Here is a 15,522-nt window from a genome sequence, read left to right on the forward strand (position 1 = left end):
CTCCCGGGGCTGTCCTGGGGAGGAAGGGGACAGGATTGTCCTGCCCAGGATTACACTGCTGGGACCTCCTTCACGCCTAGACAAGGACAGAGTTACTCAGAATTCCAGCTGGAAGTGGGAAGTGGTGGGAACACACACAGCCCGGGGGTTTCCTGAGCTACGACCACCACCAGCGCGAGACGCTCGCGGGGGCAATTTTGTGCAGCTTTCTGGAGATTTCAGCTTTAGATTAAAAAAATTGAGCTTATTTCTAATCCCTAAATCCTCTGCAGGGGATGGCTGAGCAGTGATGTGGACTCAGACAGAGGGGGGGCCACTGCTCTGCGATGAATTTAAGGTGAGCAGATCCCAGACCAAGTGACGCTGCAGCTCCTGCTCCGGAGGCAGCTGCGCTCGCAGGGCAGGGAAGGAAACACTCCTGCTACCACGGGGTTTAGTTTGCAACTCCCTTTTCCTTACCATCACCAAATAAATCACAGAACCATGGAATATCCTGAGCTGGAAGGACCATCACGTCCAACCCCTGGCCCTGCACAGACACCCCAACAACCCCACCCTGTGCCTCAGAGCGTCGTCCAAACCCTCCTGGAGCTCTGGCAGGTTTGGGCAGTGCCTGCTCCTTGGAAAACCTCCCAGACAATTATTTCTGCTCCTCCCCACCACGTGCCAGGTTCCCGGGGGCAGAAGGGAAGGGGAAGCAGCAGTACAGCCCAGGGAGAGGAAAGGAGGGCTGAGGACCCCGTGCACCACCCAGCCGTCCCACTGCCATGGGAATATTGCTTCAGCTTTAAAAGGCCTTTGGATTCAAAGTGAATTCAGTGCTTTTCCATCAAAAACACGCCCAGCTCTGTTCCCTGACCAGGAGGCAGCGAGTTCCCTGCCTGCCAGGGCAGGGACAGGGTGGGACTGGACGGGCCCACCGAGCCTGGTGGTCTCTGAACAGCCCTGGTGTGACGAGTGCCCCGTGTGAGCCCGTCCTCAGCTCCCGAGGGAACGCGGGGCCACCGCGGGACTGCTTTAGTTTCCATCCTCCAGAGGAAGGAATCCGGGAATGGACAGTGAGGACGAGCATCCCCAGCTGTGTCTGGCCCTGCCAGGTACAAGGGGCAGGGGCAGCCCCGTCCCCAGCCCATCCTTCCCCTCAGCTGAGCCCAACCCGAGCTGAGCTGAGCCTGGTTTGGTTCTTCAAACACGGAGAGCTGCCCAGAGAGGCCCAACCAGACACTCACTGCCTTTCCCTACACGGAATAAACACAGAATCTTGGATAGAAACTGGAGATGTCTGACCACGGGGGGGTTTGGGGGAGCACAAAACGCTTCCCAGAACGTGGCAGGACCGAGGGTGACGCTTTGTGCCCCTCACCTGCCCCCGTGTCCCAGCAGCTGTTGGCCCTGGGCTGCAGGAGGGCACCTCCCAGCTCACTGGGAACGCCCAGGAGAGCAGATTCCTGCCAGTCCAAGCACAGCTGTGTGAGCTCTGCTCTCAGTGCTTCAGGGGGCACCGACAATCCCAGTTCCTGAGCTGTTCCAGGGACTCTGGACCCCACGGCCGGGACAGTTCCTTCTTTCAGTTTGCCCAGTCACACACCCAAACACCACCTCCCTCACAATGTGGTGTGGAAGTGCCTCCTGGGAGAGGATCTGCAGCTCAGAAACCCCAGCCCATATTGCACAGCCCAGGAGCCTCCTGGGGACAGCCAGGTCACAGGGGGGGAAGGCAATGGCTGGAAAGGCTGGCACGACACTGGCAGTGCCTCCCAACTCCCAAAGATTTGAACCAGAGGGCAGCCAAGGGAGCCCTCTCAGGGCTCTGTCCCCGGTCAGCACACACGGATGGATTGGGATTATCCCACTCTCCTCCTTGCCAGGAGAAGACCAACCACAGGCTACGGGTTGGAGCCCCCGCGTCGAGCAGAGCTCAGCAAACACGCTCAGAGCGGGCTGGGGTTACTGAAACTGCAGCACAAGTCAAACACTACCTCCTAAAAGATTGAAAAAATATCTTTAAACAAAATAATGTGACATATTTACATAATTCCTTAAGTGCAAACTCTTGTCACAATTCACGCAGCCGAGCGCGATCTCGACTCCCTGTACAAGAAGGTGCTCTTTCGTTAATGAAAGAAGGACTCTACTCTGTTTTCCTGATTCAGTAACGTGTCTCTTGTGCAAGGCAGTAAAATTCCTGTTTCTTCCCAACACAGTTCCGAAAGCAAACCCTAAATGGAGCCATCCTCTTCCCCCCGTGCCGTCCCGGTTACCGCACGACGAGGCAGGAGACGCAGAGCTTGGAGGGGCCAATGCAGTCATCGTGGCAGAAGGCCCCGCAGCCCTTGCACATGATCATGGCTTTCAACCTGCAGTAACATTTGGAAGGGGGGTCCTCCACGCCGCCGTCCTCGGCGAAGGCCTGCACCGGGAGGGGCTGCCCGTGCCCGCCAGAGCTCACGGCCTGGCCGGCGGGGATGGTGGTGACGGTCACGGAGAAGGACATGACGTTCCCCATGGAACTGGCCAGCTGGTTGCACTCGGACAGCCCCGTGATGAGCGAGCCCTGGCTCACGTCGGGCGAGGTGGAGACGTTTATTGTGCCGCTGTAACTGGGCCCCAGGAGCTGCGCCCCGGCGCCCACAGAGCCCTTCGGGGGGTGCGGGGCGGGGAGCAGCGGAGGCTGCGCCGAGTCCGGGGTGGGAGGCCCGAAGAGCTCCGGGCTGCTGTGCATCCTCCCCCTCATGGCGTGTGCCATCTGCTCCTGCGCGGCCTGCAGCAGGTCCCGGGCCAGCGCGGTGCCGTCCAGCGCCGCACTGCTCTCCTTGGGGCCGGCTGCCAGCGCTGCCTCGGCCTTCCCCGCCCTCGTCCCCAGGGAGCCGGGATCCACGGGGCTGGTGCTGTGAGACCCCCGCTCTCTCTCACGCTGACCGGACGCCTGCGGCTCCTCCTTGACGCCCGAGTGCTCCCGTTCGTCGCCGGTGCTCTCGTCATCCGCGTCCTCCTCGCTGCTGCTGCCCGGGCCGGCCCCCTCCTCGCACTCCCCAAACTCTGCCCTGGGACCCTCCGCGGGACTGCTCAGCCCCAGGCGGAGCTCGGGGTTCAAGGAGAAGCCTCTCCTCAAGCTCTCCGAGCCACGGCCGTAGGTGGAGATGTTGAGCAGGTAATGACCAGACATGGCAGGCTTGGACGTCCTCCTGCCCGTGAAGCCCAGCATGAATCTCTGGCTGGTGGAGCTGTTTTCCACTGGGAAACCTGAGTGTGGGAGGTTCAGCTGCGAGGGCTGAAGGACGGGCAACAAATTCTGCCTCTGCACCCTCTTGATGAGGGTCTGTAGGATCTGCTCCTGGGTCGCCTTGCTCAGCGCCTCGTGGCACTGCTGCTGCTCATGGCCGGGCTCCTTTCCCGAGGGGAGCGGGAAGGTCCTTGGAATGTGAGGCAGAGGCCTGTTCTGGCAGAAGATCTTCCCGAGCTGCTGTGAGGGCAAACCCGACGGCGTGTCGCCCGCCTCGGCACCGGGAGCAGCGGGAGGAGCCGCTGCCCCTTTCTCTTCCCGAGGAGCCAAGGGCACCGCTTTCATCTCTGCTTTGGTGAGCGGCTTCGGCAGGATCTGCTCCAGAGGGACGCTCTTGCCTTGGAGCAGCTGGGTGACCAAAGGGTTGTTGGCAGGAATGCTGGAGCTGGCTTTGGGCAGGGCCCCGCCCGGGGGGGTTTTAAGGCCGGGTGCTGCTGAGGGAGCACTGCAGGGTGGGACGGGGGCAGGAGCACCCACAGCTCCAGCCTGGGCCTGGGGGCCTGCGGATGGAAGTGAGGACACCAGGGGGGAAGGGGATTTGCTTTTGGACTCGTCAGAGCTGGTCCCTCCCGAGGCCGTGGGTGCTCCCGTGGGTACGGCCGTGCCGGTGCCACAGCCGGGCCCGTCCCCGAGCGCCGGAGCCCCGCGGGCACAGGGGGCTGTCCCCGCTCTGTCCCCGCTCCCGGCACACGGGGATCCCGTCCCCGGGGTCACCATCACCCGCGGGGGGCTCGGCTCGGCCCCCCCATTCCCATTCCCATTCCCATTCCCATTCCCATTCCCATTCCCATTCCCATTCCCATTCCCTAGTGCCGGGGCTGTGCAGGAGGAGCCGGGTGCTCTGGGCTGGGCGGGGCCCCTTGGCTGTAGTTGTGCTCCAGAAGGATTGCCAGGAGCTCCCTGCTCCGCCGCCGGGCTCTCCACCTGGGAGCGGGGCCCTGGGCACTGGGGAAGAAACCTTCTCGAACCTCCCCCGCTTCCAGCTCCTGCCAGTTCCAGTGGGTTTCCCGCCGTTCCAGTTTGGGTCTGGGTGGTGCCGCTGCCCGGGGGTGTCCCCCCGCCCGGGCCGGGCCCCGGCACAGCTCCCCCGGCCGAGGCGGCGGCGGCGGCGCTGGCGGCGGCGGCTGCGGCCGCTGCCCTCTGAGCCTTGGCCTGCTGGGCTCTCGCCTTGATGTCGGCCAAGGTCCTGGCCCCTGTCCTGCCCGGACTGGCGAGGGAGAGGGGGAAACGCGCCCTGGGAGAGACCTGGCCCGCAGGAAATGGCATCGGGGAGATCCTGGAGACGGGAATCTGGAACAGAGCAGAGCAAAGCGCGGCTGAGACACGGGGAACGTCCCCCCCGCGGGCTGAGAGTTTCAGGGCTGGCAGTTCAGTCTTAGAGAACCGGCTGCAGTTTTGGGGAAACCCCTTTGGAGACATCCCTCCTCTCCAAATAAGTAACAGGAGAGGTGCAGGGCCCTTGGATCTCACACCCAGTTTAAGTGCAGTACAACCCCAGCGGCACAGGGTGGAGCTCGTCCCTCACAGTCAGAGCCAGAACCATCGGACACCATCACTCAGAGCCCACCCAGCTCCTCCCTGCGGGGCTGTTCCACATCCCGGCCCTTAGCCTGGAGAAGAGGAGGCTCAGAGGTGACCTCATCCCCGTCTATAACTACCTGAAGGGAAGTTCTAGCCAGGTGGGGGTTGGTCTCTTCTCTCAGGCACTCAGCAATAGGGCAAGGGGGCACAGGCTTAAGCTCCGCCAGGGGAAATTTAAGTTGGATATCAGGAGAAAATTCTTTACAGAGAGAGTAATCAGGCATTGGAACGGGCTGCCCAGAGAGGTGGTGGATTCACCATCCCTGAAGATTTTTAAACGCAGATTGGACGTGGCACTGAGTGCCATGATCTAGTAAATGGACTGGATTTGGACCAAGGGTTGGACTCGATGATCTCAGAGGTCTTTTCCAACCCAATCGATTCTATGATTCTATGATTCTGTTCCACGCTTCCTTCAGATGGAATTTCTGCCCTTTGGAAGGTTGGTGTCACCATCCTGCTCTTCCCCCTGCATACCCACCACTTGTCCCCTCAGTGTCTTTTACAAACCATAATAATCCCTCCACCTGGAGATTAAATGCCAATATTTCAGTCCTTTCTTCCAAAACATTCCCCTCAGTGTCCCAGTTGACTTTCTCTAGGTTTGCTCTTTCCAGCTGAGCCCTGCCCTGCCCTGGGTGCTCCCCTGTCCCCCCTGCAGGGACCTCAGGGGGTTTATTTGAGGTTACATTTGTTTTCCGTACCCACAAAACCTCCCTGAGTCCCACTGAGCTCTGAGCAGCCACTTCACCGCTTCTCTCTTTGTTTTGGGAATGACACACCTGCCCCCATGTTCTCCTGCTTTTGCAGTCACCATCTGCAGTCCCCTTCAACTCACCCTGTTAAATCCAACCCCTTTATTTCCCTGGCAGCCCAACCAGCCTCCCTGGGTGCTATTCCAGGTCTCTTTATGGACCCCCAGTTCTATGTCACTGACAATTTCATTGCTGCTTTCCTGCCTCGGTGCTGTACTGAGCAACATGGTGAGAATAATGAACTGCTGTTAAAGTTCTGAGTTTGCAGCCTTTTAGTAAATCAGGGATACTGATATAGGGGAGCAGAATTCCCAGGGCACATAGAAATGCAGGAATTAAGTGGTTTCCCATTTATAGCTTCTGCCTAAGGCCCCAAACCAGCAGGTTCAGCAGCTGAACCTGGTCCTATGACCTGGCTCCCAAACCCGAGGGGCAAAGCCTGGAATGTTCCTGTCCTGCCCGTCCCAGCAGTGACCAATTCCCATTTCCTTTCCCAGGTGGGTTCTTGGGAAGACTGGGCAGCTCAGGGGCCTCTGGAACTGAGGTGTTCCCCCAAATGCTCCTTCCCTGCTCCTCAGCTGCCCTCGGCTGCTGCAAACACCTGCAGTGGTGCCACGTGGCCTGTTCCAGACACAGGAGTGCTGGACTGGCTCTCAGGAAGCCGTGGATGGCATTCCTTCTGGAGCTGGACCTCCCACACCCACAGGGCTCTCTGCACCCCTGCTCTGCCCTTACAGCCTGGCAGTCCCTCTGCAGCTCCCCTGGTTCCACCCTGGTACCTGGGACAGCGCAAGGTGCCCCTGCCTATGGCAAGGGCTGGGATGAGATGAGCTTTAAGGTCCCTTCCCACCCAAACCCTTCTGGGATTCCAAGATTCCAGGAGAGGCCCCCGTGTGAGGCCGGGCCGTGGCTCTGCCCCTGTCCCCCTTACCTTGAGGGGGGGCACTCGTGGCACGGGGGTCCCGGCGGCAGGAAAGGGCTGGGGCTGGCTCCGAAACGCCTGGTGGTGCCTGCAGGGCTCCACCACCCGGGGCTTCTTCTCAGGGGTGGCTGGAGCTTCCTCGTGGCTCTCTGACTTCCTCTTGTGGGCCTCCACGCTGACCTCCATGTCCTCACTCACGGGGGGCTTCTTCTCAGGCGGGGCCGGGGCCCCCGCCGGGCTCTGCCCCTTCGCCGCTGCCTCCCCTGCCCCGGGGCTCTTTGGTTTGCTGGGGGCACCTTCGTTCCCTGGCACCTCCCTCGCTGCACTGTGCTTCCTCTCTTCCTCTGGCTTCTGCCTGGCGGCAGTTTGGGGTCTCTCCTGAGCGGATTCCCCTTGGACTCTCTCTCTGACAGGGGCAGAGCGGTCGCCGGGCTTCACCGAGGCCTCGGGGGGCTTGGCTGGCTTTGGTGCGTCCTCTCTTCCTTCCTCTCCTCCTTTTCTCGCTGCTGGTGCTTCCTGGGCTGGCTGTGCCCGGGCCTCGGGGGCAGAGGGGCCGTGCTCCCGGCGTGGTGCTGCCGGGGCGGGCTCTGCCTCGGGATGCGCCGTCAGCCGCTCCGACTCCTCGGGGCTCAGCCCAGAACTGGCACAGAAACAGAGGCAGAGCTGGTAAAACATCGGTGCCAAACCCACACACGATCCTCGGGGAAACAGGGGCAGGGTCCTCTGCACCCCACACCCCGAATAAAGGTCCCACACAGCTCTGAGAACCTCCTGTGCTGTTACTTCTTACATGAAAAACAGGAACCGGTATCAAAGTTTAGAACCACCTGAATGGGATACCAGGAAGCTCCAGGCCTCTGCCCAGACACTGATTTTCCAGGCTGCAAATCCAAGGGGTTTGGCCAACAGTAAATATTCCCTGCATCAGCCACCACAGGCTCCTGTGCAGGGTGGGAACAAGCCCCCAGCTCGGGGCTGCCCTGGGCCCACACGGTGACTCTGGCAGGAAGGGACACTGAAAAGGGGCCCAGCATTTTTTCCATGGAAAAACCGTGGAATCTAATTCCCAGGGTGATTAACTTCATCCACCCCTCTCAAAAAACCATTAAATTCTGTTTTGTTCCCCAAACACGACCCCATGAAGCCTGAGGAAGCCCGGCCCAATGAGACCCTGGGAATGGCTCCTACCAGAGAAGGTCTCAGGAGCTGGAGGGAACTGAGGTCCTGCTATTCCACATGTCCCCTCCACACTGTCCTGCTGTCCCCTGTCCCCCTAAAACTCCAAGACTGTGGCTGTTGTCACCTTTCAGCACCCAGAGCCCTGGGTCAGGTGGCTGAGTAAAGTTCCACTACAGCTTGTACATACACACACCCACAGCACCCCCATCAGACCATGGAATGACAGAAATAACCCAAATGCTCTGGAGGGTTAAAGCACCCTGGATTAATGGGAAGCAAATGGACCTGCAGGCCCAGAACAAGCAGAAAATCTGGATAACAAGCAGAAATGCAGGATAAGAAATCCCTTATCAGTTATTTATATGTGTCTGCTCCTTCCCAGGTTTCTCAGTAACTCACACAGAAACCTGGAAACCTCTCCATAGCCCCAGAGGGTGGGAAAATCTTAAACCAAGAGGAAACACAGGATAAAAGACGGGCAGGTTTGGGAGTTTAACCAAGAGCTGTGGGATTGGAGACGTGGGCAGCACACCAGAGGTGGGACACGCTCGGTCACCACAGCTCCAAGGACCTCCAGAGCCCCAACAGAACCACGGGAGTGGCTCAAGGGGTCGTGGCAAGGAGTGGGAAAAGGTGTGAAGCCCAAGGACATCCTGCCTAAGGAGAACAGGGCTGCCCAGGGCAAAGCACGAGGCACTGGGGCAGCAAACACCTCGTGCCTGGCCTGGATCCCTCTGGCACTTCCCAGCTCCCTGGCGGGCAGGTGAAGCCAGAGACCCTCTTCAGGGTCCAGGACTCATGGACAGCAGTGTCTGTGGATGGACAGACACACAGCAGGGCACAGGCACAAGCTGAGCTCTCACCTCTGCCCGTAGTAGCTCTCAAAGAAGTGCTCCTTCCACAGCTCCACCTTCTTCTCCTTTTCGATTTCCTGCCGGATCCGGAGCTGCATCTCCGGGGTGAACTCTCCTGCGGGTGCCAAAGGGGTGTTGTCAGAGCCAGGAAAGGGTGGATGGACCAGGCACAGCCCAGAGCCCTCACACCCCAGGACAGCCTTGTCCCAGGAGCCCCAGCACCCCAGGATGCTGCACCCCAGGATGCTGCAGCCCTGCCTGAGCCCCAGGGGCTCCTCTGGGCACTCTGCTGGCACAGGCAGGGAAACAAACCCCCCTCACACCCCCGAGGGGCACATTCCCACCCAGGAGTTTGTGGTTGTCCAGAACTGTTCCCCTGTGCCCTCAGAGCCCTCCCCAGCAGCTCTGGAAACCATGAAGGTGTGTGAGATGTGTTGGTCCTGTGAGGGCATCGCTGACACCACGGCAGGGCTTTGATGACCTGAAGGTTCATCTCCTTCCCACACCATTCCCAGGAGGGAAGTGACAGGAATCTGGTCTTTTCCAACGCTGCAGTTACCAGAGAGGGGATTCCCCAAAGGGATCCACAGACATGGAATGTTTCCATCACTGCACAGTTGGGACTCTCGACAATTTGCTCAAATAACAGGACTGTAAGAAATTCTTGCTGAGTTTTGTTCTCTGTGCAGTGACTGAAATCTGTCCAAAGGGAAGCTGAGTGTCCCCTGGGAGCACAGTTCCTGCCAGGGTGGAATTGGGGCAGTCCAGGGAAGGGAGCTGGGAAGGGGCTGGAGCAGCAGGAGGGGCTGAGGGAGCTGGGGGGGCTCAGCCTGGAGCAAAGGAGGCTCAGGGGGGACCTTCTGGCTCTGCAACCCCCTGACAGGAGGGAGGAGCCGGGGGGGGTCGGGCTCTGCTGCCAGGGAACAAGGGACAGGAGGAGAGGGAATGGCCTGGTCAGCCCTGGAAGGGGAATCCCTTGGGCATGAGTAACTGATATTCCTGCCTTCTGAAGGCACTCAGGATTGGTGCTGCAGTCTTTAGAAAACTCTGGGAACAGGCCATGCCTCAATTCCACAGGGCAGGAGGTGGTCCCTGCCCACAGAGAGTGATGTGATGTGATCAAATAATGGAAATAAACACCTGTAAGTTCAAGGTAAAATGAATGTCGAAGGTGCAGAAGCCTCACAGATCAGCAAATGGCTGACTTTGTGCTGTACAGAACCACAGAACTGTGGCATGGTTTGGGTGGGAAAGGACCTCAAAGCCCATCTAGTTCCACCCCCTACCATGGGCAGGGACACCTCCCACCAGCCCAGGTTGCTCCAAGCCCCGTCCAACCTGGCCTGGGACACTTCCAGGGATCCTGGGGCAGCCACAGCTTCTCTGGGCAACCTGGGCCAGGGCCTCCCCACCCTCACAGGGAAGAATTTCTCCCTAGTATCCAATCTAAATATCCAAACTGACATCTCCCAGGACACCACACTGACCCTGGTTGAGGACACAGTGCCCAGCTCTGGGAACAGAACTCCCCTTCCCTCCTGAGCTCAGCAGTGTCTCTGTTCAGGTACCACGACTCTGGAGTGCCACAGCTCCACCGTCACTCCAGAGGCATTTGAAACACGTTTTTCCTTCTTTTCTCATCTTTCCCAGAGATTTGCTCTATTCCACATTTTAAGCTGAACAGAGAACTCCCTCTGCAGTGTCTCTGACCTTGAGGTCCCAGAATTCTGGGCTTGCCTTCGCTTCCAGAGGCTGGGCAGCCTGCAGTGAGTCCCTGCAGTGAGTCCCATGGAACAGCCTCCAGGCATTCCCCAGACCCTGCCCAGCTGGGAGCCTGCTGGGCTCAGGGAGGGGAGGATTTACCTTCTGACAGTCTCTCCTTCCAGCCCTGGGCGGCCGAGGTGAAGAACTCGTTGTTGAGCGCGGAGCCGCTGAGCTTCATCAGCCCGTCAGCCCCCACCTGCAGCAGGACACAGGACACACAGGACAGGCAGGTCACCTCTGGGCAGGGCAGGGAATCACCCTGGAACACGGCAGGAATCCCAGGGCTGCCACAGATCCCTCGGGAACCCCCCTGGAACTCGCGCGGGGAAAAGCAACAGTGTCAGTCCGGCCGTGCCCGGCCAAGGCTGGATCCTGGGAGCTGTGGGAGCTCCAGGCTGGATCCTGGGGGCTGTGGGAGCTCCAGGTTGGATCCCTGGGGCTGTGGGAGCTCCAGGTTGGATCCCTGGGGCTGTGGGAGCTCCAGGCTGGATCCTGGGGGCTGTGGGAGCTCCAGGCTGGATCCTGGGGGCTGTGGGAGCTCCAGGCTGGATCCCCAGAGCTGTGGGAGCTCCAGGCTGGATCCTGGGGGCTGTGGGAGCTCCAGGATGGATCCCCGGGGCTGTGGGAGCTCCAGGCTGGATCCTGGGGGCTGTGGGAGCTCCAGGCTGGATCCCAGGGGCTCTGGGAGCTCCAAGCTGGATCCTGGGGGCTGTGGGAGCTCCAGGTTGGATCCCAGGGGCTCTGGGAGCTCCAGGCTGGATCCTGCGGGCTGTGGGAGCTCCAGGTTGGATCCCGGGGGCTGGTGGGAGCTCCAGGTTGGATCCCAGGGGCTCTGGGAGCTCCAGGCTGGATCCTGGGGGCTGTGGGAGCTCCAGGCTGGATCCTGGGGGCTGTGGGAGCTCCAGGCTGGATCCTGGGGGCTGTGGGAGCTCCAGGTTGGATCCCAGGGGCTCTGGGAGCTCCAGGTTGGATCCCAGGGGCTGTGGGAGCTCCAGGATGGATCCTGGGGGCTGTGGGAGCTCCAGGCTGGATCCCCAGAGCTGTGGGAGCTCCAGGATGGATCCTGGGGGCTGTGGGAGCTCCAGGCTGGATCCCAGGGGCTCTGGGAGCTCCAGGATGGATTCCCAGGGCTGTGGGAGCTCCAGGTTGGATCCCAGGGGCTGTGGGAGCTCCAGGATGGATCCTGGGGGCTGTGGGAGCTCCAGGCTGGATCTCAGGGGCTGTGGGAGCTCCAGGCTGGATTCTGCGGGCTGTGGGAGCTCCAGGCTGGATCCTGGGGGCTGTGGGAGCTCCAGGCTGGATCCTAGGGGCTGTGGGAGCTCCAGGCTGGATCCTGGGGGCTGTGGGAGCTCCAGGCTGGATCCTAGGGGCTGTGGGAGCTCCAGGCTGGATCCCCAGAGCTGTGGGAGCTCCTCCTCACCCTCACCTCAGCCCAGCCCTCCACAGCCCTGCTGCTGCCCACACATCCGTGGTAGCAACACCCCCCCAAATGAATCCCAGAAGGATTTTCCGACTGTTTTACCTCCTGCACTGAAGAAAAGGGTTGCTCCCACTGACATAAATAAAGGATTTGGGTGTCTGGAACCACAGGAACCCCAGATGGTTTGGGTTGGAAGGGACCTTACAGCCCGTCCAGTGCCACCCCCTGCCAGGGGCAGGGACACCTCCCACTATCCCAGGTCGCTCCAGCCTGGCCTGGGACACCTCCAGGGCACAGTTTGCTGGGCAGGGCCCCCGTGTGAGCCCCCCCAGTCCCTCCATACCTGCCTGTCGACCTCGGGCAGCAGCAGCAGCAGGCGCTGCTGGCACTCGGGGGGCAGCACAGAGAAGGTGTGTTTGTTGATCAGCGCCCGCAGGTTCGTGTTCACCAGGATCGAGTCGGGCGTCTCCACGTCGATCTCGGCGCACTTGGCCCTCTTGAGCTGCCCTGCAACCAACCACAGCCCCGTCACACCAACCCCAAGGGGCTGCAGGGCCCCTCTGGAGTCCCCCCTGCAGGGATTCCACAGCAGGAATCCCTTTCTGGGGCTGGAGAATCACGTTTGACTCTGCACGTGCAGCCAAAAGCAGAGCGTGGGAGCTCCTTCCCAGCCAGAACCCTCCACACCTGAGGCACTGCAGCCTGGCTCAGCCACCCTCTTGTCACTCAAGAAGGGGTTCTCAGGAGCGTTTCTAGAACTCCTTTTATCCACATCAATTTTCTGTTTCAAGCCTCCAGTCAAGGTCAGTTTGATCCTCTGGATTTCTCCTTGGACTCTCCCACTTTGTTCATGGCAAAAAGCCTTCCAGGAAAATCCATCAATCAGCTCGTTGTGCTCGTGTGGAAACCCCCACAGCAGACACAGGGGAACCCCAGGGGGACCCTGCTGTCCCTCTGCTTTGCTGTGTGAGAGCCCCCAAGTCCAGCACTGCCCTTTGTGCCACAGCTCTGGGGCTGTGCTGCTGATTCAGGGGGGGATGACACGGGAAGCATTTCAGGGAATCATGGAATGTCCTGAGCTGGAAGGGACCCACAGGGTCCATCTAAGCTTAGATGTTTAATATCTCCCGTTCTGCTGATAATGCACTTCTGATCCAAGCTCCAAACCCTGTGGGGTGTGGCCAGCCAGACTGGGATGCACCCAAAGGAAATGGAACACAGCAGTGACACCCAGGGAAGGGCTGGAGCTGGGCCAGGGCAGGGTCAGGTGGGATCTCAGGACAAGGTTCCTCCCCCAGAGGCTGGTTGGGCACTGACCAGGCTCCTCAGGGCAGTGGGCACAGCCCCAAGGCTGCCAGAGCTCAGGGAAGGTTTGGACAATGCCCTGAGGGACAGGGGGGATTGTTGGGGTGTCTGTGCAGGGCCAGGGGTTGGATGGATGATCCCTGGGGGTCCCTCCCAGCTCAGGACATTCTGTGATCCTATAAGAAGATCAACACCACCCTTGGTAAATGTAAAGAGAACCCTAAAGGTCAGGAGGGCTGAGAAAGCCCAGATCCCAGTGAGGGGCCAGGAGCCAAACCACAGCAGGGTCTGAAGGGTGAGGATCTGGAAGGGATTTCTTTTTCCCTGTTCATGTTATCAGGGTGTGTAAAGACATTAAAAGGTCTGACAAACAGTGCAGGTCCTTTTGTGCTCTCAAACAGCTGCAAATTCCCAGGAAAAAGCCCTGATGAGGAGGACTGAGAGAGGCTGATTTGCACATGGAAGGTTGAATTATTCATCCTAATTCTTTATGCCAGTTCCCACAGCAGACTGGCAGCACCTCCCAGGGCTCTCCAGAAGTCCCCCCAGCAACAGAACTAACACACTTCACTCAGTTCTGCTCTTTCAGGCTTTTGTTCTGCCCCTGGAGCAGCCAGAGCTCTGGCAGCAGGGCACTGGGGCTCTTACTTGCATGGAGCCTGTCGGATCTCTGGAACGGCTTCTTGCCCAGCCCTGGCAGGGAGTTCTCGAGCTTCACAGAGGGAGAGGAGCTGCAGGTGGAGTTCTGGGGGCTGCTGGACTGCCCCTCTGCCTGCTTCCCTTCCCAACCTGCAGGGAAAGAGACCTTGGGACATGGGCACGGGCAGAGCAAGGCTCTGTTTGGATGGAACAGGTTCTCTAACACACAGTCCCAGCCCTGGAGTCAGGGACAGGCACCTGCAGGACACAAACACTCCTCTGCTCTTGTAGCACTCACTGCCCAACAGGCTGAATGCAGGAGACCCCTTTGGAACCATGAGACCATCCCAAAACAAAGGGATGGTGTGGTTTGAGTCTATTTCCCTGGGAGTCCCCATTTATCTCCCACCTGGAATAGTGGGAATCCAACCCAGGAATGTCCTGTTAACACTTCAGAGTTAAGGGAATTCCTGTTAGAATTCACTATCAGGAAAAAACCTCTTCATACTTTATGTGTCCTTTCTAAACTTCACTGTCACAGCTTTTGTTCCCTCAGCCCAGCCCTGGGAATTCCTCTTCCCTCCCCTTTGCAGGACTCAGGAGACAGTTCCATGTCCTCCTTCCCAGTCACCACTCTCCAAACCAGACAGATCCCACCCCTGGGATTCTCCTCACACATCCCTCACACCCACCTTCCTCTCTGGGCAGCAGAATTCCTGCTGCTGCTGGGAAGAGCTTCTTCCCCAGCTCCTCCTGCCTCCCTGTCCCTCCTCCTGCCAAGGGAGAGGAATTACCCTGAGCTGCTCTCCCCTCTGCTCTCTTTAGTTTAGGTGAGCACCAGGCAGTCCCCCAGCCTGGAAAGGTGCTGAAGTCCCAGGTCTTGGAAGAGAAACTCCACGGGAGTTGTGACATAGGATTAAGTCACAAACTAAATGAATGCTGGCTCCAATTAATGACTTGCACTACTCAGTTCCTTCCCCTGCTGTGCCAGCTCTGTTTCTCTCTTCCCCTTCTCTGGTTCCTTTCCCTCCCTTGTTCCTCACATGGGCTGTTCTGGCTCTGACTAAATCCCAGAAATTGTGGAATCAGTGCATTGCTTTCCAGCAGAACATTGTTCCCTCCTCACCTGTACATTTAATTTACTCCTCCTCCCCCCACACATCCCACTATCCCAGCTGGGAGCTGTCCCTGGGAACTGCCACAGGGACAGGAGGGGGAAAAGGGACTCCATGGGTGCTGATAAAAACCCCCCAGAGCCCCTCATGCCACAGGAACCTCCAGAGCTGTGCCAGGAATGGATTTACAGCCTGGCTGGGGGTGCTGAACTCCCACTGATCCCACCTGGAATCAGAGGAGGAAGTCAAGGAAAAGCCTGGAAACAAGAAAGGGTCCTGATCTGAGCCCAAGGAAAGCATTTAGGGCTGAAGGTACAGAGCAGGAAGGGCAAGACTTGCTGGCAGTTTCTGGCCCTTGCACCAGTCAGTGGCACCTCCCAGAGCAGGCTGGGGAACATCCCTTGGGAATGAATCCCACTCCTGCCCCAGGAATGAATCCCACTCCTGCCCCGGGAATGAATCCCACTCCTGCCCTGGGAATGAATCCCACTCCTGCCCTGGGAATGAATCCCACTCCTGCCCTGGGAATGAATCCCACTCCTGCCCTGGGAATGAATCCCACTCCTGCCCTGGGAATGAATCCCACTCCTGCCCCGGGAATGAATCCCACTCCTGCTCCAGGAATGAATCCCACTCCTGCTCCAGGAATGAATTCCACTCCTGCCCTGGGAATGAATCCCACTCCTGCCCTGGGAATGAATCCCA

The 15,522-nt window shown here is 59.3% G+C and overlaps 1 protein-coding gene across 2 annotated transcripts in view; it reads right to left on the reverse strand.

Moving 5' to 3' along the window:
• Positions 1–212: 212 nt before the first annotated feature.
• Positions 213–15,522, reverse strand: part of ASXL2 (ASXL transcriptional regulator 2) — a 69,904-nt gene continuing 54,594 nt past the window's right edge. For both annotated transcript variants that reach the window (XM_032683450.1, XM_032683449.1), the window contains 6 exons: positions 13,712–13,852; positions 12,102–12,265; positions 10,438–10,534; positions 8,584–8,689; positions 6,551–7,181; positions 213–4,573 (listed from right to left, as the gene is read on the reverse strand). In XM_032683450.1, the coding sequence (XP_032539341.1) occupies positions 2,258–4,573; positions 6,551–7,181; positions 8,584–8,689; positions 10,438–10,534; positions 12,102–12,265; positions 13,712–13,852 (3,455 nt within the window). In that variant the 3' untranslated portion in view covers positions 213–2,257. The remainder of the gene's footprint in view (positions 4,574–6,550; positions 7,182–8,583; positions 8,690–10,437; positions 10,535–12,101; positions 12,266–13,711; positions 13,853–15,522) is intronic.

The sequence above is a fragment of the Chiroxiphia lanceolata genome, chromosome 3 (genome assembly GCF_009829145.1).
Source record: "Chiroxiphia lanceolata isolate bChiLan1 chromosome 3, bChiLan1.pri, whole genome shotgun sequence".
In the NCBI taxonomy this organism is placed as follows: Eukaryota; Metazoa; Chordata; class Aves; order Passeriformes; family Pipridae; genus Chiroxiphia; species Chiroxiphia lanceolata.